The sequence below is a fragment of the Schistocerca cancellata genome, chromosome 1 (assembly GCF_023864275.1).
Source record: "Schistocerca cancellata isolate TAMUIC-IGC-003103 chromosome 1, iqSchCanc2.1, whole genome shotgun sequence".
In the NCBI taxonomy this organism is placed as follows: domain Eukaryota; kingdom Metazoa; phylum Arthropoda; class Insecta; order Orthoptera; family Acrididae; genus Schistocerca; species Schistocerca cancellata.
The window spans coordinates 1,154,485,701-1,154,512,224 of record NC_064626.1 but is presented as its reverse complement, the minus strand read 5'-3'; the positions used below and the strand labels follow the sequence as shown (position 1 = coordinate 1,154,512,224).

Here is a 26,524-nt window from a genome sequence, read left to right as displayed (position 1 = left end):
GTTTTATCAAATACTCTGCTCCACTATTAATATTGGTACCAGCTAAAGATGATGTTGGTGGCTGAATTTTTTTATATATAACAGAGGGAAACACTCCACATGGGAAAAATATATCTAAAAACAAAGATGATGTGACTTACCAAACGCTGGCACGTCGATAGACACACAAACAAACACACATACACACAAAATTCAAGCTTTCGCAACCAACGGTTGCTTCATCAGAAAAGAGGGAACGAGAGGGAAAGACGAAAGGATGTGGGTTTTAAGGGAGAGGGTAAGGAGTCATTCCAATCTCGGGAGCAGAAAGACTTACCTTAGGGGGAAAAAGGGATAGGTATACACTCGCGCACATACACACACGCACGCACGCACGCACGCACACACACACACACACACACACACACACACACACACACACACATATCCATCCGCACATACACAGACACAAGCAGACATTTGTAAAAGCAAAGAGTTTGGGCAGAGATGTCAGTCGAGGTGGAAGTACAGAGGCAAAGATGTTGTTGAATGACAGGTAAGGTATGATTGGCGACAACTTGAAATTAGCGGAGGTTGAGGCCTGGTGGGTAACGAGAAGAGAGGATATACTGAAGGGCAAGTTCCCATCGCCGGAGTTCTGACATGTTGGTGTTAGTGGGGAGTATCCAGATAACCCGGACGGTGTAACACTGTGCCAAGATGTGCTGGCTGTGCACCAAGGCATGTTTAGCCACAGTGTGATCCTCATTACCAACAAACACTGTCTGCCTGTGTCCATTCATGCGAATGGACAGTTTGTTGCTGGTCATTCCCACATAGAAAGCTTCACAGCGTAGGCAGGTCAGTTGGTAAATCACGTGGGTGCTTTCACATGTGGCTCTGCCTTTGATCGTGTACACCTTCTGGTTTACAGGACTGGAGTAGGTGATGGTGGGAGGGTGCATGGGACAGATTTTACACCGGGGGAGGTTACAAGGATAGGAGCCAGAGGGTAGGGAAGGTGGTTTGGGGATTTCATAGGGATGAACCAAGAGGTTACGAAGGTTAGGTGGACGGTGGAAAGACACTCTTGGTGGAGTGGGGAGGATTTCATGAAGGATGGATCTCATTTCAGGACACGGTTTGAGGAAGTCGTATCCATGCTGGAGAGCCACATTCAGAGTCTGATCCAGTCCTGGAAAGTATCCTGTCACAAGTGGGGCACTTTTGGGGTTCTTCTGAGGGAGGTTCTGGGTTTGAAGGGATGAGGAAGTGGCTCTGGTAATTTGCTTCTGTACCAGGCCAGGAGGGTAGTTGCGGGATGCGAAAGTTGTTTTCAGGTTGTTGGTGTAATGGTTCAGGGATTCCGGACTGGAGCAGATTCGTTTGCTACAAAGACCTAGGCTGTAGGGAAGGGACCGTTTGATGTGGAATGGATGGCAGCTGTCATAATGGAGGTACTGTTGCTTGTTGGTGGGTTTGATGTGGACAGATGTGTGAAGCTGGCCATTGGACAGATGGAGGTCAACGTCAAGGAAAGTGGCATGGGATTTGGAGTAGGACCAGGTGAATCTGATGGAACCAAAGGAGTTGAGGTTGGAGAGGAAATTCTGGAGTTCTTCTTCACTGTGCGTCCAGATCATGAAGATGTCATCAATAAATCTGTACCAAACTTTGGGTTGGCAGGCCTGGGTAACCAAGAAGGCTTCCTCTAAGCGACCCATAAATAGGTTGGCGTACGAGGGGGCCATCCTGGTACCCATGGCTGTTCCCTTTAATTGCCTGACTCACAACTTCTTCACTTTCAAAGGCCAGACATACCAACAATTAAAGGGAACAGCCATAAGTAGTTGGAAGAAAGATCAGGTCACACCCATTCACAAAAAGGATAGCAGAACTGATCCACAAAACTACTGAGCAAAATCTTTCTCATTTTTCTGTAGTAGAATCTTGACAAGTTCTGAGCTCAAAGATAATGAAGTATTTCAGATAGAAGGAGCTCCTCCTTGCTAATGAGTAAGAATTTCAAAAACATCAGTCATGTGAAAGACAACTTGCACTTTTTAATGTTATTCATTGTCAGTTCATGATAAATTTTATTTCACGTTTAAACCAGGCAAGCACTGATTCTAACCATGTTGAAAAAGGCAGTTTTGCATAAAAATATGAAGTTCATTACCACAGTACTGTAAGCAACAGTTGAAAAAATTACATTAAAGGGCCATAATTAAAAATGATATATTTAAAAAACTTATCTACAATAAGATTATACAAAATAACTCTTATTTACATCATAATGGAAGTAAATATAATAATAATAATAATAATAATAATAATAATAGTGACAAATAACTGTACCAAAAACTTCTTGGTTTACTTGTCATGTCAAATCCAGTTAAAATCCCAAGCTTTTGATGATTGCCTCTATCAATACTGTCAGGAGCTAAATCTGACTTTTGTGAAACTTGCACAGCTCCCATTTCTATACCCAGATTGGCTGGATTAAGTCATTACGACAAAACAGAAATGGTGCATACTGAGGTGGCACCCTCTATATCCAAAGGTTTTGTTTGCGCACACTATCCAGCATTGCTTGTTGTGCCATCCCTCACATCAGGTGGTAAACTGTAATAGCTCTTCTTCTGTGTTCTCTTTCTTTATAAAGCTGATGCTTTCAAGCATTGCTAAGTGCATAAATGGTATCTCCGTTGAAGTTGTTTTCACATAGCGTAATTTCAACTGCTGTCCTGGTCGCAGAGTCCCAGTAGTTTGATGCATGAGCAACAATTCTCATTTGTTCAGACAAAATCTGTTGTTTGTTGAACATGCAGTGCTCAGCTGCCGCTGATTTTACCAAATACCTGTAATTAAGGTGACACTGATTCTCGACACATGATCAGCAAAAGTCTATACAGACTGGTCCACATAACTTTTGTCACACTCACAAGAAATACTGTAAATTCCTGGCCCTCTAAGGCCAAGATTATCTCTGACAGGTTGCAACATTTCTTTTTTCCTGGGTGGCCAGAAGACTGGTCTGATTCTCTGCCTGTTTCAGATTCTACTTATCTTACTAGTTGTTGCACCACAGAATGGGAGCCACAACATCTGTTTTTAATCTTGGCTTGTTTAAAAGGTGTTGTGTCTTCATTTCCTCGACAGCATTGATCTAATATCATGGACAGAACACCTGTTCCTTCTGAACAGATGGTTCACGCTTCTCTAAAATAATCCTGGCTCTGTATACTGAGGTGTTCGGCATCACTGTCTTTGAGCTCAATTGTGAAAGCTATGCCCAATGAGATCATTGGCCAAGCCGTCCATCTCATTTCTGTTTGATCCATCTCATTTCTGTTTGAGCAACACATCTAGGAAAGGAACTCCCCATCTTTCTACACCCCCGCTATAAAAATGTGAGGGTGTATACCATTCATATAACAAACTGCTAAGTCACCTCACTGCCATGCGACCAGATTAAAAATGTATCATCAACACATACCTGGAGAAGCAGGATGAACAGAAGGGGGCACTGTTCAGTGCTCGTTCTTCAAAATCCTCCATGAAAAACTCAGCTATGATGTGTGACAGTAGTGAACTCATGGCCATTTGATCAGTCATTCCATAATAATTTCCAATGGAAAAAACAGTTCTTAACTACATTATTGGCACCTATAGTCAGTCACTGTAGACATCATATTAAGAAATCAAAAATGTTTGTTGATATCATAAAGCAGATGAGGATGTGCCTGAGTAAAGTCATGGTCAGCTTTGATGTGGTCTCCCTTTATACTGAGGTACCAGTGGAAGACACATTAAAATTGCTGGCCAGTCATTTCTCCTCCGAAATTCTGGAATTATTTCAGCACACTTTGATAACCATTTACTTTTGTATGGTGGAAATTATTATGAAATGACTGACAGAACAGCCATGGGTTCGCCACAGTCACCAGCCATAGCTAACTTTCTTGTAGAGGATTTTGAAAAATGAGCATTGAACAGTGCCCATTTCTGCCCACTCTGCCTCTTTGGATATGTCAATGGGCAGCAAAGCACTACAGCAGTTTGTTGGTCATTTGAATGGTCTACATCCTAATGTAAGATTTACAGTGGAGGAGGAGAAGGACGGGACTTAGTTTTCCTAGATGTGTTGGTCAAAAGGAAATCAGGTGGATGGCTTGGCCAAATCTTTTCCACTGCCCTTTTGCCTCGACTACATCCTGATTGCACCTAGCTTCCCTACCCCATCCCCACTATGACCCTGCATGCTCCCACAAGCAGCACTTCACCATCCCCAATCTTTAGCAAAAACCTTTTCCCACCATGCGCAGTTGATCACAGTCCAGCCTCAGTGGCCAGAGGCAGTGGGTTGTCTTTGCTTGCTTGCTTGTGCGTGTGTGTGTGTGTGTGTGTGTGTGTGTGTGTGTGTATGTGAGAGAGAGAGAGAGAGAGAGAGAGAGAGAGAGTTCACATGTTTAGCAGTCTTCTTGTGTGTCTGCCTGCAACTCGACATCTCCTCTTTATGGTGAGAAGCAATTTATTCTTTTCATAATACTGTGAAGCTACATTTATTATGAAGTTATAAATATAAGAATAGAAAAACTGTGCACGCTAATCATTTTCTATCTCTTAACACTGAATATTTTATCTCATTATTGCCTATGTCCTCTGTCAGCTTTCAGTTAGCATTCCTGAGTTTCAAGTGCTCACTAAGTTGGAGAATAGCATCCTTGCTTTCCTTGCCAATTATTTTAATGCCTTCTGTTATTTTCCACTGCATACCCCATTTCCCAACTCCTTATATCCTTCGTAAGCTTTATGTAACTGCTGTCGATTTTTAAGTGGAGCTTATAGTGAGTATAACATCTTTGCATTTCTTGCCAGTTTTTGTAACTTGAATATGGTTTTGTAACCTAATTTGGTATGAAATCTTCCACTTAAGTAATGAACAAGAAGTCTTCTCCTACTGATTTAGCTTCCTTTATGCATAAGTGGAATGTACAAAGTACATTAAACTCATTTATATCAGACCAATAAGAGTGTATAAAGCATTGACCTGGGAGGAATTATAGATCTCCAAGCTTTGCAGAGAGTTCATCAACATTTTGGGTTGCCAAAAAGTTCAGATGGGAACACTTCTTCTTTGCTGTCTATAAGTGCCTCCTACATATGTGGAATGTGTTATAGCAAAGTCTCCACATTTAAATATTTTCTCATGCTACTCTGTGAGTAGCTATTTATAGTGGACTGCTGATGTTAAAAATCCTATGAAAGCACCTTTTTGATATGAACATTTTGTATATCACTGTCCACTAACAATACTCTCAAATTAATAAAGCTATACATATTTTCTAAGCAGTATTTCTGGTAAAAATTCTGCATAATAGCTTGAGGTGCTAGCTGTTCAATTAAATGTTGTTCTCTGTAGCCTTCAAAGCTTTCTTCACAAGCACTTCCTTCAGAATTGAGTTATTTTCATCCCGTATTGTTCTTGACTGTGGAACTGCAATAGTACGTGAAGACAGATCATCAACTTCATCTTCTTCTGGGATTGAGTACCTTCTTGTGCATAATCCATCAACAAGAAGGGCAGCAACCGTTGCACTGGGTGGGTTTTTCCTGGCCAAAAGCTTTGATGTTACTGGAGCCCCAAGAGAGTTCTTGCGGTAAAGAGGTCTTACTGCTGCTGGTGATGCTTGGAGCTGGTTCATTGCTTCTGCCTGTTAAACACAAACAGAATCACAGTTTTAATGTTGGCAGCAAAACTGCATTAAAGTGAGAAAACTATACGAGTTATGGCCACCTGCTAAGTAGTGTGTTGGAACTCAATTTCAGCTGTTATCCTGTGGTATGGATTTGACAAGATCTTGCTAGGTTTCCTGGGGTATGTGGCACAAGATGTCTACAAATAGGTCAATCAATTCACTTAAATTATAAGCAGGTAGTTTGTGAGTGCAGAGATGGTGCATGCTAGTATCTGAGATGTATTCCACTGGGTTAAGATCAGGTGAGTTCGCTGTCATGCCCCTCAAACATCTGTAGCATCATTTTAGTCTTGTGATATGGACAGTTGTCCTACTGGAAGATGCCATTGCCATAAGGGATAACATTAAGCATGAAGGGATGCAGATCTTCATGTAGCCCCACGGCTGATGTGGTGCCTTAGATTATTACCACAAGTCCCTTGGAAGCACAGGTGAATGTTCACCTGTAGCATAATACTATCTGCACTAGCCTGAACCCTTGGTGTAGTGTAAGCTTTGAACAGCTGTTCGTCTTGATGATGATATATCTGTACACGACCACTGATCTGACATAACAAGAAACACGATTCATCTGACCAAGTGACACATTTCTATTGATCCCCGGTCTAATCTTGATGATCCCAAGCCCACTGCAATTGTAACTGATGATGTCACTGGGTCAACATAAGAACATGAAGAGGTCCAGAATGAAATTTTCATTCTGCAGTGGTGAGCACACTGATATGTAACTTCCTAGCGGATTAAAACAGTGTGCTGGATTGAGACTCTAACTTGGGGCCTTTGCCTTTCTTGGGCAAGTGCTCTACTGACTGAGCTACCCAAGCTTGTCTCACAACCTGTCCTCATAACTTTGCTTCCACATGCAACTCATTTTCTACCTCCAAAACTTCACAGAAGGTCTCTTGTGAAAGGACTAGCATTTATGGAAGAAAGGAAATAGCTGCACTCCACTGTAGAGTGAAAATTTAATTCTGTAATCATCCCCAAGGTTGTGGCAAAGCCATGTCTCCACAATATCCTTTCTTCCAGGAGGATCAGTCTGGCAAGTTTTGCAGGAGAGCTTCTGTGATGTTTGAAAGGTGGAGATGAGGAACTAGCAGAAGTAAAGTTGTGAGGACAGGCTGCGAGTTATGCTTGAGTAACTCAGTCATAGAGCACCTACCCACAAATAGCAAAGGTCCCAAATTCAAGTCTCGGTCTCACACAGTTTTAATCTGCCAGGAAGTTTCACATCAGCATACACTCCACTGCAGAATGAAAATTTCATTCTGGAAACATCCCCCAGGCTATGGCTAGGCCATGCATTTGCAATATCCTTTCTTCCAAAAGTGCTAAGTGACTGGAGCACAGATAAAATGTGAGTAGACATAAGCTGTTTGACACCCATACTTCATCACAGTACTTGGAGATCAGAGGCTTGCCCACTGTGCAAAGCTGGATAGGTGTAGATCTGTAGCATATATTAAATAGCATATGATGCTGCTACAGGTACAGTTGTTTCAAAGCACACCAGTCAGTGCATATTGTTGAAAAAGGGCTACACAGCAGACAACCTTCTCACGTAACTTCCTGGTAGATTAAAATTGTGTGTCAGACCAAGATTCAAACTTGTGATCGTCGCCTTTCGTGGGTAAGTGCTCTATGATCTGAGCTACCCAAGCATGATTCACAACCTGTCCTCACAGCTTTACTTCTGCCAGTATCTCATCTCCTCCTTTCCACACTTCACAGAAGCTCTACTGTGAGACTTGCACAACAGTAGCACGTGAACAGCCAACTAGCTTCACTGTTTCTGAAATGCTTGTTCCCAGGTACCAGGTCATAACAATCTGCCATTTGCCAAAGTCTCTTCCCATTCTGTGGTCCATATCAGTGTTAAAGTAATTTAATTGGATAGACAAAAAGCTACACACCAAGCGGCAGCAGAACACACACATGAAAGAAGGATATAATTAGGCAAGCTTTTGGAGCCAGTGGCTCCTTCTTCAAGCAGAAGGTTTGAAGGGGAAGGAAGAGGAGTGATGGAAATGGACTGGAGAGGTCAACAAAAAGGGGTATATTTTGGTAAAGTCACCCAGAACCATGCATCAGGGAAGACTTACAGCACGGGATGAGAAGGAAAGATCATCATGGGGAGGAAGATAATTGTTAGAATGATTCCCCTCTCATCCCTGTCTACTTATGCACTTATCTTACTGTGTTGTATGCCCACAGTGCCATCAGGTGGCATTCAGTCTTACAGCGGACATAGTCCTAATGTATAATTCATTAGTGTAAATAAAGGTTTACAGTTACAGCTTGTAAACAAACAAAAGACAAAGTATGAAAAAGTGCAAGAAAATCTGTTCGCATATACATTGAAGTGACAAAAGTCATGAGATTCCTCCTAATATCATGTCAGACCTCTTTTGGTCCAGCATAATGCAGCAATTGGATGTGGCATGGACTCAACAAGTCATCGTAATTCCCCTGCACAAATATTGAGCAATGCTGCCTCTATAGTTGTCCATATAGCTGTGAAGGTGTTACTTGTATGGGCCTCATGTGCACAAACTGACATCTCGATTATGTCACATAAATGTTTAATGAGATTTATGTAAGGTGATGTGGGTGGCCAAATCATTTGCTCAAACTGTTCAGAATGTTCTTCAGACCAGTTGCAAACAACTGTGGCCCTCTGATATGTTGGGGAAGATGAATTCCATGAATGGCTGCAAATGGTCTCTAAGTAGTCAAACATAACCATTTTCAGTCACTGATCAGTTCTGTTAGACCAGAGGACTCATCCCATTCCATGCAAACACGGCCTACACCATTACAGAACCACTACCAGCTTGCCAGTGCCTTGTTGGCAACTTGGGTCCTTGGATTTGTGGGGTCTGTGCCACACTCAAACTCTACCGTAAGCTGTTACCAACTGAAATTGGGACTCATCTGACCAGGACATGGTTTTCTAGTCATCTAGGGTCCAGGAGAGGCTCTGCAGGCAATTTTCTCCTGTTAGTAAAGGCACTTGCATTGGTTGTCTGCTGCCATTAATACCAAATTTTGCTCCACTGTCCTAACCAATATGTTCGTCATATGCCCCACATTGATTTCTGCAGTTCTTCCACACAGCATTGCTTGTCTGTTAGCAATGACAATTCTATGCAAATGCCACTGCTCTTGGTCATTAAGTGAAGAACTTCAGCCACTGTGTTCTCTGTGGTGACAGGTAAAGTCTGAAATTTGGTATTCTCAGCACACTCTTGACACTGTGGAGTATGAAATATTGAATTCCCCAACAGTTTCCAAAATGGAATGTAACATGCATGTAGTCCCAACTTTGATTCTGCAATCAAAGTCTGTTAATTCCTGTCATGTGGCATAATCATGGTGGAAGCCTTTTCACTTGAATCACCTGAGTACAAATTACAGATCCGCTAATGCACTGCCCTTTTATACCTGGTGTATGCAATACTACCATTACCTGTATATGTGCATATCACAATCCCACTGCTTTTGTCACCCCAGTGTAATTTATATTCCAGGCATAACATCCTTAAGGATTCAGGGAACTTATAAATGATGGAAAAATTGAAATTTTTTTAAAGACTTTATTAAATTCTATAGTCTTTCTTGATTACATTGATGTATACATTATAGGGTTTCAAATGAAAAATGACCCATATATACCAAATTTTAAAGTTATGGTCGTGTATGCAGTAATGCCCCCTTTATTTCTGTTACAGAAACCAGTATTATTCCGAAAAGAACTGTGAACATTATACTTATGATACATTGTATATATTGGTAACGGTGCAGGTTTCTAGTGACTGTAAATGATTATCTTTGCTAGTATTTACTTTTGTTTCACTGAAGCAGTTTGTTCACATGTTACTGAAGGTTTGTTGCCCAAGTGCTACATATATTTGTGGAATTACATATCCTTTAGTGCGCAATAAATACAAACTATGCCACACATCAAGAAATTCAATAAAAGGAAATTCTGTGGTAACCAGTTCACAAACAAAGCAATCCACACTGTTGAAAGTAAACAATGTATCAGTTCTTTAGGGAAGAAACTCCCACATAGCACACCTCCTGGCGATTCAAATTTTTTTTGTTAAAAATGGCGCTCTTTGTAGTGGATTTGTTGTTGCTGATGTGGGCATTTTATCTTCTTTGATAAAGGAAGTGGCAAAATGTAAACAATGTGATGGTGTAGGCTGTCTGGAAATAACTGAACAACAAAGAAGCAGGAAGGGTTTAGTGTCAACATTAACTGTTCTGTGTAGATCCTGTAATAAATCTACCTTGTAAATGACTTTGAACATTATGCATAATTCATGTGATGTGAATTTGAAGTTAGCGTAAGCAATGCATGCAATAGGAAAAGGAAAAATGGCTGCTCAAAAGTTTTGTGGTTTGATGGACCTTCCTCCTCTTCCCAGTAGGTTCAGCAAGTACATGAAAATACTTTTAAGTGCCTTGATGGTTGTGTCTAAAGCATCTATGAAATGTGCAGTAGAAGAAACTGTAAATATTAGTGGAACCACAGACATTGCTGTTGCACTTGATGGGACATGGCAATGTCGAGCACATCATTTCTTGAACGGTGTTGTAAGTGCTTCTTCTCTGGAGAATGGAAAAGTTGTTGATGTTGAGTGCTTATCCAAATACTGCCACACCTGCCATTGTAACTCTGAAGGACATATTGAACATCAGTGTTCTAAGAATTGTGATGGTTATAGTGGACATATGGAGTGGATGGATCTCTACAAATATTTCAGAGGTCAGTGCCCATTTATAATGTTAGATATAAGAAGTACCTGGGCAATGGGGACTCTAAAAGATTTCAATAAAATTAGTGAGTTCAATGTTTATGGTGATACCTTGGTAACAAAACTGGAGTGTTGTGGACATGTGCAAAAGAGGATGAGTGCTAGATCGAAGAAGCTACGAAGATAAATGAAAGGAAAGTTGCTATCTGATGGAAAATTTCTGTCTGGAAGAGGCAGATTGACAGAAACTGAAGTAGATCTTCAATTATGGACTGGCCATTAGGCGAACTGCACCTCTGAATGATGTTACAGTAATGAGAAAAGCTGTATGGGCCACCTACTTTCCACAGATGACCACCCTGTTCACAGACTTTACCCTAAAGGAGCAGATTCTTGGTGTGGCTACCAAAAAGCAAAAGAAAGTAGTCAAATATACCATCATAAGCATTCTCTTCCTCAGCCTGCTATGAATGAAATAAAACCAATTTTTGGAGACCTGAGTGATGTCTTCATGGCGGCACTCAGAATACAAATGAAAGTCTCAACCATTGCATATGGAAAATATTACCCAAGAATGTTTTTGTAGGACTAAATACATTAAAAGGTGGTGTACTAGATGCAGTGATATGTTTCAGTGATGGAGCGATAGGAAGGTTGGAGGCCTGAGAAATTTAGGCATAAAATGTGGCTCTAATATGGAAGATCAATTGCTTGTGTGTGACAGACAATGGATGCATGAAGATGAAAGATTCGCTCTTAAAGTTACCAAAGAACCAAGAAGTGCTAAAAGGAATGAAAAGAGGAAGCTTGAAGATGAAGAAATGATGCAGGATGAAGACTATGCTCCAGGAATGTTTTGAGGCACAGTTTAATTGGTTTCATATCTTCATTCGTAATTTCCTGCAAGTTGTATTTTTCATAATTCAGGTACAAATATCTCCTAAAGTTTATAAAGTATTGCTCTAATTTTCTTCTGTAACTTACAATAGTCCAAACTTACATAGTAGAACTAAGCTTTATTACAGAATCAGCTAAATTGTAGAAAAAATAACATTTTTATTAGGAAAAAATCATAAAAATTAAAATGTAAGATGTGAGAAAAATATATATAAGAAACAAGGATGCTGTGACTTACCAAACGGGAAAGCACTGTTAGATAGACACAATAAAAAACACACAAACACACACACAAATTTCAAGCTTTCGCAACCCAAGGTTGCTTCATCAGGAAAGAGGGAAGGAGAGAGAAAGACGAAAGGATGTGGGTTTTAAGACATGCCTGTGTCTATATGTGTGAGGATGGATATGTGCATGTGTGCGAGTGTGTACCTGTCCTTTTTTCCCTCTAAGGTAAGTCTTTCCGCTCCCGGGATTGGAATGACTCCTTACCCTCTCCCTTAAAACCTGTTTGGTTAGTCACAGAATCTTTCTTTTTATATATATTTTTCCCACATGGAATTTTTTCCTCTATTATATTCAATGCCCCCCATGAACCATAGACCTTGCCATTGGTGGGGAGGCTTGCGTGCCTCAGCGACACAGATAGGCGTACTGTAGGTGCAACCACAACGGAGGGGTATCTGTTGAGAGGCCAGACAAACATATGGTTCCTGAAGAGGGGCAGCAGCCTTTTCAGTAGTTGCAGGGGCAACAGTCTGGATGATTGACTGATCTGGCCTTGTAACATTAACCAAAACGGCCTTCCTGTGCTGGTACTGCGAACGGCTGAAAGCAAGGGGAAACTACGGCCATAATTTTTCCCGAGGGCATGCAGCTTTACTGTATGGATAAATGATGATGGCGTCCTCTTGGATAAAATATTCCGGAGGTAAAATAGTCCCCCATTCTGATCTCCGGGTGGGGACTATTCAGGAGGACGTCGTTATCAGGAGAAAGGAAACTGGTGTTCTACGGATCGGAGCGTGGAATGTCAGATCCCTTAATCGGGCAGGTAGATTAGTAAAATTTAAAAAGGGAAATGGATACTTTAAAGTTAGATATAGTGGGAATTAGCGAAGTTTGGGAGCAGGAGGAACAAGACTTTTGGTCAGGTGAATACAGGGTTATAAATACAAAATCAAATAGGGGTAATGCAGGAGTAGGTTTAATAACGAATAAAAAAAATAGGAGTTCAGGTAAGCTACTACAAACAACATAGTGAACGCATTATTCTGGCCAAGATAGACATGAAGCCCACGCCTACAACAGTAATACAAGTCTATATGCCAACTAGCTCTGCAGATGACGAAGAAATTGAAGAAATGTATGATGAAATAAAAGAAATTATTCAGATAGTGAAGGGAGATGAAAATCTAATAGTCATGGGTGACTGGAATTCGGTAGTAGGAAAGGGAGAGAAGGAAACGTAGTAGGTGAATATGGATTGGGGCTAAGAAATGAAAGAGGAAGCTGCCTGGTAGAATTTTGCACAGAGCACAACTTAATCATAGCTAACACTTGGTTCAAGAATCATAAAAGGAGGTTGTATACATGGACGAAGCCTGGCGATACTGACAGGTTTCAGACAGATTATATAATGGTAAGACAGAGATTTAGGAACCAGGTTTTAAATTGTAAGACATTTCCAGGGGCAGATGTGGACTCTGACCACAATCTGTTGGTTATGAACTGTAGGTTAAAACTGAAGAAACTGCAAAAAGGTGGGAATTTAAGGAGATGGGACCTGGATAAACTGACTATACCAGAGGTTGTAGAGAGTTTCAGGAAGAGCATAAAGGAACAATTGACAAGAATGTGGGAAAGAAATACAGTAGAAGAAGAATGGTTAGCTTTGGGGGATGAAGTGGTGAAGGCAGCAGAGGATCAAGTAGGTGAAAAGACAAGGGCTAGTAGAAATCCTTGGGTGACAGAAGAAATACTGAATTTAATTGATGAAAGGAGAAAATATAAAAAAGCAGTAAGTAAAGCAGGCAAAAAGGAATAGAAACGTCTCAAAAATGAGATCGACAGGAAGTGCAAAATGGCTAAGCAGGAATGGCTAGAGGACAAATGTAAGGATGTAGAGGCTTATCTCACTAGGAGTAAGATAGATACTGCCTACAGGAAAATTGAAGAGACCTTTGGAGAAAAGAGAACCACTTGTATGAATATCAAGGGCTCAGATGGAAACCCAGTTCCAAGCAAAGAAGGGAAAGCAGAAAGGTGGAAGGAGTATATAGAGGGACTATACAAGGGCGATGTTCTTGAGGACAATATTATGGAAATGGAAGAGGATGTAGATGAAGATGAAATGGGTGATATGATACTGCTTGAAGAATTTGATAGAGCACTGAAAGACCTAAGTCGAAACGAGGCCCCAGGAGTAGACAACATTCCATTAGAACTACTGATAGCCTTGGGAGAGCCAGTCCTGACAAAACTCTACCATCTGGTGAGCAAAATGTATGAGACAGGTGAAATACCCTCAGACTTCAAGAAGAATATAATAATTCCAATCCCAAAGAAAGCAGGTGTTGACAGATGTGAAAATTACCGGACTATCAGTTTAATAAGTCACGGCTGCAAAATACTAACGCGAATTCTGTACAGACGAATGGAAAAACTGGTAGAAGCCGACCTCAGGGAAGATCAGTTGGGATTCCGTAGAAATATGGGAACACGTGAGGCAATACTGACCCTACGACTTATCTTAGAAGCTAGATTAAGAAAAGGCAAACCTATGTTTCTAGCATTTGTAGACTTGGAGAAAGCTTTTGACAATGTTGACTGGAATAATCTCTTTCAAATTCTGAAGGTGGCAGGGGTAAAATACAGGGAGCAAAAGGCTATTTACAATTTGTACAGAAACCAGATGGCAGTTATAAGAGTCGAGGGACATGAAAGAGCAGCAGTGGTTGGGAAGAGAGTGCGACAGGGTTGTAGCCTCTCCCCGATGTTATTCAATCTGTATATTGAGCAAGCAGTAAAGGAAACAAAATAATAATTTGGAGTAGGTATTAAAGTGCATGTAGAAGAAATAAAAACTTTAGGGTTCGCCGATGACATTGTAATTCTGTCAGAGACAGCAAAGGACTTGAAAGAGCAGTTGAACGGAATGAACAGTGTCTTGAAGGGAGGATATAAGATGAACATCAACAAAAGCAAAACGAGGATAATGGAATGTAGTCGAATTAAGTCAGGTGATGCTGAGGGAATTAGATTGGGAAATGAGACACTTAAAGTAGTAAAGGAGTTTTGCTTTTTGGGGGAGCAAAGTAACTATTGATGATCGAAGTAGAGAGGATATAAAATGTAGACGGCAATGGCAAGAAAAGCGTTTCTGAAGAAGAGGAATTTGTTAACATCAAGTATAGATTTAAATCTCAGGAAGTTGTTTCTGAAAGTATTTTTTGGAGTGTAGCCATGTATGGAAGTGAAACATGGATGATAAATAGTTTGGACAAGAAGAGAATAGAAGCCTATGAAATGTGGTGCTACAGAAGAATGCTGAAGATTAGATGGGTAGATCACATAACTGGTGAGGAAGTATTGGATAGGATTGGGGAGAAGAGGAGTTTGTGGCACTACTTGACAAGAAGAAGGGATCGGTTGGTAGGACATGTTCTGAGGCATCAAGGGATCACCAGTTTAGTATTGGAGGGCAGCGTGGAGGGTAAAAATCGTAGAGGGAGACCAAGAGATGAATACACTAAACATATTCAGAAGGATGTAGGCTGCAGCACGTATTGGGAGATGAAGAAGCTTGCACAGGATTGAGTAGCATGGAGAGCTGCATCAAACCAGTCTCAAGACTGAAGACCACAACAACAACAACAACATATTCAATGTAGGATGTGATATTTTTTTATCCTTGTACTATACATGATAGGTGGAATTAAATAGATTTAGTACCTCATCCATCATGTCATGCATATCTGGTAAGAATTTGGCCTCCTTCAAATGTATAACATTGGATTAAATGGTACCTCAATTTGAAAAAGCATTTTGGAAAGAAAACTGCATTTTCTTTGTAATTTTTTAATAACCCTAAGCACGTTCAAAAATATTCAAAATACTTCTACTTTGTTTAGAAAGTGTGCTGCGTTACCTGATATCAACAAAAAATCTGCAAAACACATACATTATAAACAGTGCCTGAAAGAAGTAGGTGTTGATTTTTACATCATATTGAGCTAGAAAAGTACCCTTTGTCCTTAAGACTTATAAGGTGTTTCCCATCTGGATTTAGTATCTGTATCAGGAAAAACTTTTCTTTCAGTTGTGCTTCTGCTGTCCTTGTTTATTTTTGAGGGATCAAGTTTGTTGGTGCAGTAAGTCTGGCTTGGCCACAGAAAATTAAAATTTACAAGTATCTTGATTGGCCATCACATTACTATCATTTGTAACATCTTATATCAAGTGAAAAGGTAAGAAACGTGCTGTATGCAAGTATATATTTTATGTCGAAATGAGGTTTCGTGGAAACCAGATGTCTGGTTTGTTTCATGCAAGTTAATCAATCAGTGATAGCCTCAAATGCTGGTTCTCTAAATTTTCTCAATAGTGTTCCTCAAAAAGAAAGCTGCCTTCCCTCCAAAGATTCTTGTTTGAGTTGCCAAAGCATTTCCGTAATGCTTGTGTGCTCTTCGAACATACCAGTAACAAATCTAGCATGCACCTCTTATCTGCTTCATTGTCTTCCTTTAATCCGACCTGGTGCAGATCCCTAACACTCAAGCAGTTCTCAAGAATTGGTCACACCAGCATCCTATATGTGGTCTTCTTTACATATGAACCACACTTTCTGAAATTCTCCCAATAAAATGATGAAATTAACGATGCACCTTCCCTACCACAATCTTCACATGCTTGTTCCATTTGCAATGTTACACCCAGACAATTAAATGACATGATTGTGTCAAGGGAGACAGCACTAATGCTGTGTCCAAACATTATGGGTTTGCTTTTCCTACTCATCCTTGTTAACTTACGTTTTTCTTCATTTAGACCAGCTGCCACTCATCCAAAAAGTAGAAATTTTGTCTAAGTCACCTTGTATCCTCCTACAATCACTAAATGACGACACCTTCCCATACGCCACAGCATCATTAGTAAACAGTAACAGATTGCTGCTCACCCTATTTGTCAGATCATCCACATATACAGAAAATAATAGCGGTCCTATCACACTTACCTGGGGCTCTCCTGACGATACCTTGTCTCTGATGAGCACTCACTGTCGAGGACAACATACTGGGTGCGATTACTTAAGAAGCCTTGGAGCCACTGACATATCCATTAACAGTCTGCAGTGGGTCACCATGTCAAATGCTTTCTGGAAATCTAAAAGTTTGGATTCTGGCTCTTGCCTTTTGTCTGTAATTTGCAGTATATCCTGTGAGAAAAGGGCAAGCTGAGTTTCACACGAGTGACGCTTTCTAAAACTGTGCTGATTCACGGACATAAGCTCCTCGGTGTCAACAAAATTTATTATATTCAAACTGAGAATATGTTCAATGATTCTGCAGCAAACCGATATTAGTGTATTAGTCTGTCATTTTGTGGATCCATTCTTTTACCCTTCTTATGTACAGGAATCAACTGCACCTTTTTCAGTCTCTTGGCACTTTGTGTTGGTTGGGGGATTCTTGATAGATGCAAGCTAAGTAAAGAGCCAATGCCATAGAGCCCTCTTTGTAAAACAAACTGAGATTTTGGGATGCATGATAAATACAAGCTAAGTAAGGGGCCAATGCTATGAAAAACTCTTCATAAAACTGAATTGGAATTCTATCCGGACCTGGTGACTTATTTGTTTCCTACTCCTTCATTTGTTTCTCTACACCAGGGATGCTTATTACTATGTTGTCCGTACGAAAGTCTGTTTCTTGGTCAAATTATGGTATGCTTGTACAATTGTGTGAATGATTTCTTAAATGCAAAACTTAAAATTTAGACTTTCATTTTGCTGTCTTCAACTGCCACACCAGAGTGGTCAATGAGTACCTGCACAGAATCCTTAGACCCGCTTAGCAGTTTTACATAGGACCAGAATTTTCTCAGGGTCTCAGCCATATCTTTTACTAAGTTATGACAGCGGTGGTTGTTGTATGCTTCCCGCATACATCTTATCACAGACGCACAAATCTGTACTAATCTTTGTCTTTCATCATTTGCTCATTCATTGTTAAACCATGGTGGATCTTTTTCGTTCTTAATCCATTTACCAAACACACAGTTCTCCAGACCATGAGTTACAATCTACAGAAACTGAACACTACAGAAACTGAAAATTTCATTAAACAAAGTAAGAGTCTCACCTTTGTGTTGGCACAAGAGCCACGTCGACTGCGATAGCCAGGGAGCTGTGAGCCAAGATCAAGTGAAGTAAGGCTGCCCCTGTGGTTAAGCTCTATAACCAGGCTGAGTCGTTCCATGCTAATAGACACCTCCTTCTGAGGGTCACGGTCTGCTGTGTTGCCTTCTTTGTCTTGTAGTGTAGCTGCAGCAGCTTCATCAGCCTCTGATGAAAGAAAAGTATGGGCATAGCTTTAAATTTGTTTCTATGTCTTATATTAGTATGTTTTATATTAGATTAGTGATGTCCGCAGGTCGTGGTCTCGCGGTAGCGTTCTCGCTTGCCGAGTACGAGTCCAGGGTTCGATTCCCGGTGGGGTCAGTGATTTTCACCTGCCTCTAGATAACTGAGTGTTGTTGTGTCATCTTCATCATCATCATCATCATCATCATCATCATTCAATCCCATTATGGTTGGAGGAAGGCAAAGGCAAACAACCTCCACTAGGACCTTGCCTAGTACGATGGTGTGGGTTTCCCGCATTGTCCCCTATGCTCTGTTATGGAGTATGGGATTTCATCATCATCATCATATTAGTGTTCTTAACTTGACTAAAGGAAGGGAGTTGTTAATGGGACACAAAGTGAAGCATTAAGGAACAGACAAATTTATTGCTAATGGAAGGAAATGTGAAGGGAGAGGAGTTAAAAATTGTAGAGTGAGACCAAATTTCGACTAATGTAAGCAGGCTCGAGCAGATGTAGGTTGCAACAGTTATGCTGAAATGAAGAGAACTGCACAGCATAGACTAGCGTGGAGAACTATGTCCAATCTTTGGACTGAAGACCACAAAAACAACCACATCTGTGTCATTTGTACAGCTATCGCATGAATTACAAAAACGTTAAAATATTGCAAAAATAATTGCACACTCTGTACACACATTATTTCATTATTTAAAAGGCTGGTTCACCACTATTAATTCATTTCGCTATCTTGGTTGTTAAAGAAGCTAGTTGGAATGACTGAAGTCTTCAGTGCGTTTGAAAAAGAAACATAAGCAGGGTATTCAAGGAATGGTTTTATAGTCAAAATCCTATTGTAAGTATTTCTAGTTGTTGTACTTCAGTGAATGGAGTATCATTAAGGCCACACAGAATTTTTGGTGTTATTAAGCAGTCTATATTAGTGTACCAGACATGCAAAATGCATCAAAGCATCTCTTTTCTCAGGCCTTTAATGACAAAGCAGTGAGACAGACGATGTTAACCTCAAATAATAGGCCACTAATTCCAATGAATTCTTTTTAACAACAGCTGGAAACACAGGGAGAGAAAGTGCCCTGCAGAAAATTGAAATGTTAGATTCACTTAGGCAGGAACTACATACTCCACCGGCAGACATCAGTTTTGCATCAACCACCAAACAGATCACAAAAATCATTAGAACACTGAGAATTAGCAACCCTTCTGGTTATAATGTTATTATAACCAAAAGCTTGCCCCCCCCCCCCCCCCTTTTCTTGTGGTATTTGTGGTTAACAAATGAATTAGGATGAAATGTGAAACTGACAAACACAACACTAGAAATAAGAATAATTGCCATATAGACTATCACATCCCTTTCTAGAATTCAAAATGTAGTTTTATATTGTGAGTGCAAAAGTCTATCACATGTCTCTGATAGACATCGGACAGGAGATTGGAAACTTCCAGATACTCAAACGCAAAGTAAAACAGAACTTTAGTTCACTAACAATCATACTAAACAGATTTTTAATTTGTCATACCTAGCCACTAGCAAGGTTGAACCACCTGAAGATGTCAGACGGTTGCTCTGAGGAAATATTGTGGAATTTGCACAACATAATCCGGCAGCAAACCCATGAAGACTATTTACAACAAAACCACCAGGAAAGCTTGAAGAGTCTTACTTTGCATACATTGCCTACAGTGGATGCCTCTTCCTGTTAATAAATAATTTGACTTGTTCCACATTCCTGTAGGCTCTCCTTCATAATAGGCTTTATGGAGCTAGATGTGTGTGTGAGTGGCAGTGAGTGGGGAAGAAGAAACAAAATATGATATTGTTATGGAGCTCAAGCTGTCAAAAAGCATTAAAAGAGTGCCAAATTTACTTTGTAACCTATGCCATTTTTTCCAGACATTTTCTACATACAGTTTTACAAAATCCACTGAGCATCATTGTTGCAGTGATCATTTTATAGATTATTTCTCTCCTGTTATCAGTCTCAAGGTCTGGTCTACCTGCTACACCATCAGTTCCCAATGTGTCACCTGTTGCTGAAAAGTGGTTTATTCATAGCTCAAATATGTTGACAGTGATTTTCTGTTGTAGCAAGTGTTTTCTACTTCTTTTACTGCACTCGAATTCAGTGGCTGACACCGTTACTATTCAGCTTTGAGGGTTCTGTAAATTTCTCACTTTTGTAAATTTCAAAACTGTTTACAAATGCCTTTTTTCTGAACTCATGAACCTTGCTCTTTTCTTCCCTTAATAGTTTTCACCTATTGTTGGTACATTAGACCGTCTCTTCCAGTAACATGGGTTAGTTTTGAGGACTTTCTCATACTTCTTGCACCAGCACACACACTTTCCGTTAGCTAGGGGATTTTCCAATCTGTGTTCAGTGGGAATCTTACTTTCATTTATGAGAGCTGCTTATGCAACTGTATCTATTGCAAAACATTTTAAAGTCTTTTAGTGACATATTTCTTTTCTCTTGTTTAGGGCACACACCCTGGTCAATCCTGAAATCAAGCTGGTCCTTTGTTTTCTCACAATCAACTTGTATGAATTCAGTTGTTTGGGGATAGAACCATATTTATATTTTTTAACTTGTGGTTACTGTAATAGTAAAAGAACCTTAGACATAACATTTCTAACAATAACATTGACATCATTGTTCTATTAAATATAAACTAACCTTCCACTTCAACTGCCCTCTGTCTGTTACGTATTTCAACTTCTCGTAACCAGTATCGATGTAGTAACCAGTAAGCAACTCCTCCTGCTATAGCTATGATTCCCATGGCTCTAAAGGACTCACGAGTTCCAATTTTACCAATTAATATGCCCCCAAAGAAACTTCCACTGCCACGTCCTGAAATTGATAAAATTAGAGTAAAATTTTGATTATGCATAAAGAAAGCTGCAGATTTCTGTTGTAGAAGTCTCAAATAAGAATACTACAATAATTATATTTCTTAAATATATTTCTAAAAGTTACTGCATGCTACATCAAGGATTAAGGTACACTTAGAATGCTAGTTTACATAATCTGCTTCATAATATAAGTAATGTCATACAATAACTATAAATTGTAAAATCTGTCACATAAAAATTCCTTGAATGAATACAATCACTTTTTTCAATTTATGAAGACATTTCCCTTAAAAATTTTTAAACAATTTGGCAACTTGTTGAAGCACTATTTGTCATTTATAGATGGCCTATTACCTGTCATTTTTAATTTTGTTCTTTTTCAAAAGTAGTTATATTTCTGAATTGTGGTTTATTTGTCTCATGACATCCATCCCTAAATAACATATATGGCACAAATTCACATTGTTGTTAGAGTAATTTTTACATTAATAAGAAATGATATAACTATGAAATGATATTGAATCAACAGCTATGTATATTTAGTGGGATAAGCAACAAATTTTATTCAACTCAAATTACCAATTCAAGCAATGGAAAATCCAGGACGCAATAATGACAATATTATGAAAAGGTTAGATTATTACTCACCACATAGTGGAGATGCTCAGTTGCAGATGGGCACAACAGAAAGACTACTAAACAAGTGAGCTTTCAGCCAAAAGACCTCCTTCTAAAGTAGACAAAACACACACACACACACACACACACACACACACACACACACACACACACACACACAGGCGCAAGCACAACTCACACACACATGACCACTTTCTCTGACTGGTATGACTGGACTCACCCTGTTGTGCTTGTCTACAAATTGCCAGTTCATCCTTCATGAATTCATCCAGTAGGTAATATTATTTCTATTTCATTGGCTTGCACAGCTTTCTTTTTTAGTGGACTTAACTTCTTCTGCAATAACTTTTCCCCTTTTAATTTAACATAAATCTTCATTCTCATAAGTTGAGGAGCCCAGGCATACCACCTGAGTTGGATGGTGGGAAGTAGAAAATTTTCTCTCTCTTTTGTTGTTATGTATGAACAAAATAATTTTTCCCAGCATATTGCTGCCTGTTACATATCTTACAACAATTTTATAAATATGTAGGGATGAGAGAGTTAAGTTGTACACTCCTGGAAATTGAAATAAGAACACCGTGAATTCATTGTCCCAGGAAGGGGAAACTTTATTGACACATTCCTGGGGTCAGATACATCACATGATCACACTGACAGAACCACAGGCACATAGACACAGACAACAGAGCATGCACAATGTCGGCACTAGTACAGTGTATATCCACCTTTCGCAGCAATGCAGGCTGCTATTCTCCCATGGAGACGATCGTAGAGATGCTGGATGTAGTCCTGTGGAACGGCTTGCCATGCCATTTCCACCTGGCGCCTCAGTTGGACCAGCGTTCGTGCTGGACGTGCAGACCGCGTGAGACGACGCTTCATCCAGTCCCAAACATGCTCAATGGGGGACAGATCCGGAGATCTTGCTGGCCAGGGTAGTTGACTTACACCTTCTAGAGCACGTTGGGTGGCACGGGATACATGCGGACGTGCATTGTCCTGTTGGAACAGCAAGTTCCCTTGCCGGTCAAGGAATGGTAGAACGATGGGTTCGATGACGGTTTGGATGTACCGTGCACTATTCAGTGTCCCCTCGACGATCACCAGTGGTGTACGGCCAGTGTAGGAGATCGTTCCCCACACCATGATGCCGGGTGTTGGCCCCGTGTGCCTCGGTTGTATGCAGTCCTGATTGTGGCGCTCACCTGCACGGCGCCAAACACGCATACGACCATGGCACCAAGGCAGAAGCGACTCTCATCACTGAAGACGACACGTCTCCATTCGTCCCTCCATTCACGCCTGTCGCGACACCACTGGAGGCGGGCTGCACGATGTTGGGGCGTGAGCGGAAGACGGCCTAACGGTGTGCGGGACCGTAGCCCAGCTTCATGGAGACGGTTGCGAATGGTCCTCGCCGATACCCCAGGAGCAACAGTGTCCCTAATTTGCTGGGAAGTGGCGGTGCGGTCCCCTACGGCACTGCGTAGGATCCTACGGTATTGGCGTGCATCTGTGCGTCGCTGCGGTCCGGTCCCAGGTCGACGGGCACATGCACCTTCCGCCGACCACTGGTGACAACATCGATGTACTGTGGAGACCTCACGCCCCACGTGTTGAGCAATTCGGCGGTACGTCCACCCGGCCTCCTGCATGCCCACTATACGCCCTCGCTCAAAGTCCATCAACTGCACATACGGTTCACGTCCACGCTGTCGCAGCATGCTACCAATGTTAAAGACTGCGATGGAGCTCCGTATGCCACGGAAAACTGGCTGACACTGACGGCGGCGGTGCACAAATGCTGCGCAGCTAGCGCCATTCGACGGCCAACACCGCGGTTCCTGGTGTGTCCGCTGTGCCGTGCGTGTGATCATTGCTTGTACAGCCCTCTCGCAGTGTCCGGAGCAAGTATGGTGGGTCTGACACACCGGTGTCAATGTGTTCTTTTTTCCATTTCCAGGAGTGTAGTTCTTTTAAATAATGAGTGACTTGGTTCTTTCTGATGTATGGTGAAATATTATGAATGATTTTTTGTGTATCTATATGTATGCCTGCTCTGTTTGCAAAGTGTCCTCAAAACTTAATATCTATCTAATTATAGATTTAAAATAATTTCTGTGTACAACTTTTTGCATATCCATATCAGTTGCAGGTAATAATATTCACTTCACAAATGCAAAAATACTTAATTTGTTTGGTACTGTGTGTGTGTGTGTGTGTGTGTGTGTGTGTGTGTGTGTGTGTGTGTGTGTCACTTTGTGAGCTCAAATTTTTGCCTAAATATATCTTGATTGTTGTAAATAATCTTAATCTGGTCACTTTGTGACTGTGTGGTCTTTAACTGCATAATGTGAGTGTAAAACATTTTCAGATTCAATCTGTTTAGCTGAAACTAAGTTTCTAAACTACTGAGAGTCCTGATTTTCAACTAACACATAACAACTCAAATCAAACTGGTGGGGACTGATATTTAATGGTAGATCAATCACATGGAAAAGAAATAAATCTGGCTTGATAAGGAGCTTTGTGGAAAGCCCTAAGATCTGGTTTTCCTGGCTAAATAATAATTTGCCCTATTTACTGTAAGTAGGAGGAGGAGGATATTAGTGTTTAACGTCCCGTCGACAACGAGGTCATTAGAGACGGAGCGCAAGCTCAGGTGAGGGAAGGATGGGGAAGGAAATCGGCCGTGCCCTTTCAAAGGAACCATCCCGGCATTTGCCTGAAGCGATTTAGGGAAATCACGGAAAACCTAAATCAGGATGGCCAGAGACGGGATTGAACCGTCGTCCTCCCGAATGCGAGTCCAGTGTGCTAACCACTGCGCCACCTCGCTCGGTTACTGTAAGTAGGGTTTAAGCCACTGTAGAGCATTGCCTCTAATGCCATACTTAACTGTTATTTTGTAAATAGGCAAGATATGATTTGCAGACTCAAAAGCCTTTGTGAGATCACACATTTTTGCAGACTTATTGTTCTTGTCTAATGATGTTCTTATTTTCTTAACAAAACTGTTTAGTGCATCTGTGGTGCTCTTGCCCTGGAGAGAACAAAGTGGTTGTTTAGGGTAATGTAATATTCGGCTTACGTCTATCTACTTCTAAATCCATACTCTTCAAACAACATTGAAGTGAATAGCAAAAGTTACTTCCCACTGTGTCACATATTAGGGTTTCTCCCATTACATTCATGCATGGAGAACAAAAATAAACATTGGTTTCCCACTCCAGTTGCCCAAATGTGGTCTGTGAGAGCTCTCTAATTGTGTCTGCCTGTGAATCATTCTTCTCTCAGAGCTGCATCCCAGATGACTCCTCTTCTTCTTTATCCTCTTTCACTTGGTCCAACTATCTCTTCCCTGGTCATCCTAATGGTTTCTTCCCAATTACATTTGTGTGTAGCCATTGTTTTGCTACACAATATCAATTAGTTGGACAAGCCCATACCATTTGAAACAGGCCCCTGGTACTTCTTCTCTCCCCCCACCCAGTGAGAATGTGTACTCTCCAGGTTCTTTCCTTGTTTTTTTATTTCTTACTCTATCTTTTCCAGTTTGCTGGACTGTAGAGTGTACAAACTTCATTACTGCGGCTTGCTGTTTGTTGTTTATCTGTTTGGTTGTTGTCCAGATTTTTAGGCCATATGTTATTATGGGAATAAAGGAGAGTCTGATTTGATCTTAATGGGACATTTCATTCCACAGTAGATTCCAGACTTGAAGGTAGAAGTGAGCTGATTTTTTTAGTCCGGTTATTGATCTTGTGTTGTATCCTGTTATTACTTAAAATGCATCCATGTCTTTTATATATTATCCCCAAATTATTTCATCTATGTAGGTCAGTATTCCTATATTAATAAATTAATACACAGCCTTAAAACTTTGTAAGTAGGCTTTCATTGGATAGCTGGGATCCCATGCACTTAAGCAATATTCTTGAGTGGGACACTTTGGGTATGGTACTAGAAATTACAAGAGGTCCTACAGTAGTTAAATTTGCAAGTGGAAACATGTTTGTCATTTATGCATTCTTTAAGAAAAGTATTGAAAATGGATTTGTCAAAGGACAAACAGAACTAAACTGAAACTGATTCATGTCAAACAGTAAAGAAACTGCACATTATGTAATGGTTCTTAACCAATTCAAAAGTGTAATTAAGACTCATACAGTGCAGAGAAAAATAGCAGTTGAATTAACCTTGGTGGTGCTGAAGTAACTAGATTAGGAAACAAGGCACTAAAAGGAGAAGAGCTATTTTGCTACTTGGGCAGCAAAATAACTAGGAGGAAATGAAATGGAGACTGGCAATAGCATAAAAAGCTTTTCTGAAAAAGAGAAATATGTTGACTTCAAGTATAAAATGAAGTGTTAGGAAACCTTTTTGGTAATCACTTGTCTGGGATGTGGCTTTATGTGGAAGCAAAACATGGATGATAAACAGTACAGGCAAGAAGAGAACAAAGCTACTGAAACGTGCTGCTACAGACGAATGCTCAAGATTAGCAGTGAAATGGCATTCGAAGACTGACAAATTATACAAAATGTGTGTGTGTGTGTGTGTGTGTGTGTGTGTGTGTGTGTGTGTGTGTGTGTGTGTGTGTGTAAAAGCAAAAATGGCAAAAGCAAAAGAAATAAATATTTTAACACAACACAAGAAAGTCATACAACACCCCAACATCAAAAAATCAAGACAAGCTGCAGAATGAATGGTATAGAACTACCATCATACTCAAATAATGTCATACGAGAAAGAAAATAACCAAAAACCCCGGGGAATATAGCACTTAAAGTGCTGAAACTTGTGTGGGTAAACCTATAAAATAGTGTCTTGCACGAGGCCGAATTCTCCTGCATGGACTGAACAATTAATTAAGAAGTATTGGGCTGAACTGTGGAGAAAAGAGCTTATTAATACAGCTATACAGTTCCTCTAAGAGAAGGGACAGATTGACAGGAAATATCCTAAGGTATCAAGGAATACTTGATTTGCTAAGGGAGTGAAATGTGGAATGT

At 40.4% G+C, this 26,524-nt stretch overlaps 1 protein-coding gene across 1 annotated transcript in view; it reads right to left on the bottom strand.

The window, feature by feature from the left end:
* Nucleotides 1-4,848: 4,848 nt before the first annotated feature.
* LOC126136592 (uncharacterized) overlaps nucleotides 4,849-26,524 on the bottom strand; it is a 111,386-nt gene continuing 89,710 nt past the window's right edge. The window contains exons 11-13 of the mRNA XM_049915207.1: nucleotides 20,689-20,865; nucleotides 17,764-17,966; nucleotides 4,849-5,696 (exon numbers count right to left, since the gene is read on the bottom strand). Of these exons, the coding sequence (XP_049771164.1) occupies nucleotides 5,385-5,696; nucleotides 17,764-17,966; nucleotides 20,689-20,865 (692 nt within the window). The 3' untranslated portion in view covers nucleotides 4,849-5,384. The remainder of the gene's footprint in view (nucleotides 5,697-17,763; nucleotides 17,967-20,688; nucleotides 20,866-26,524) is intronic.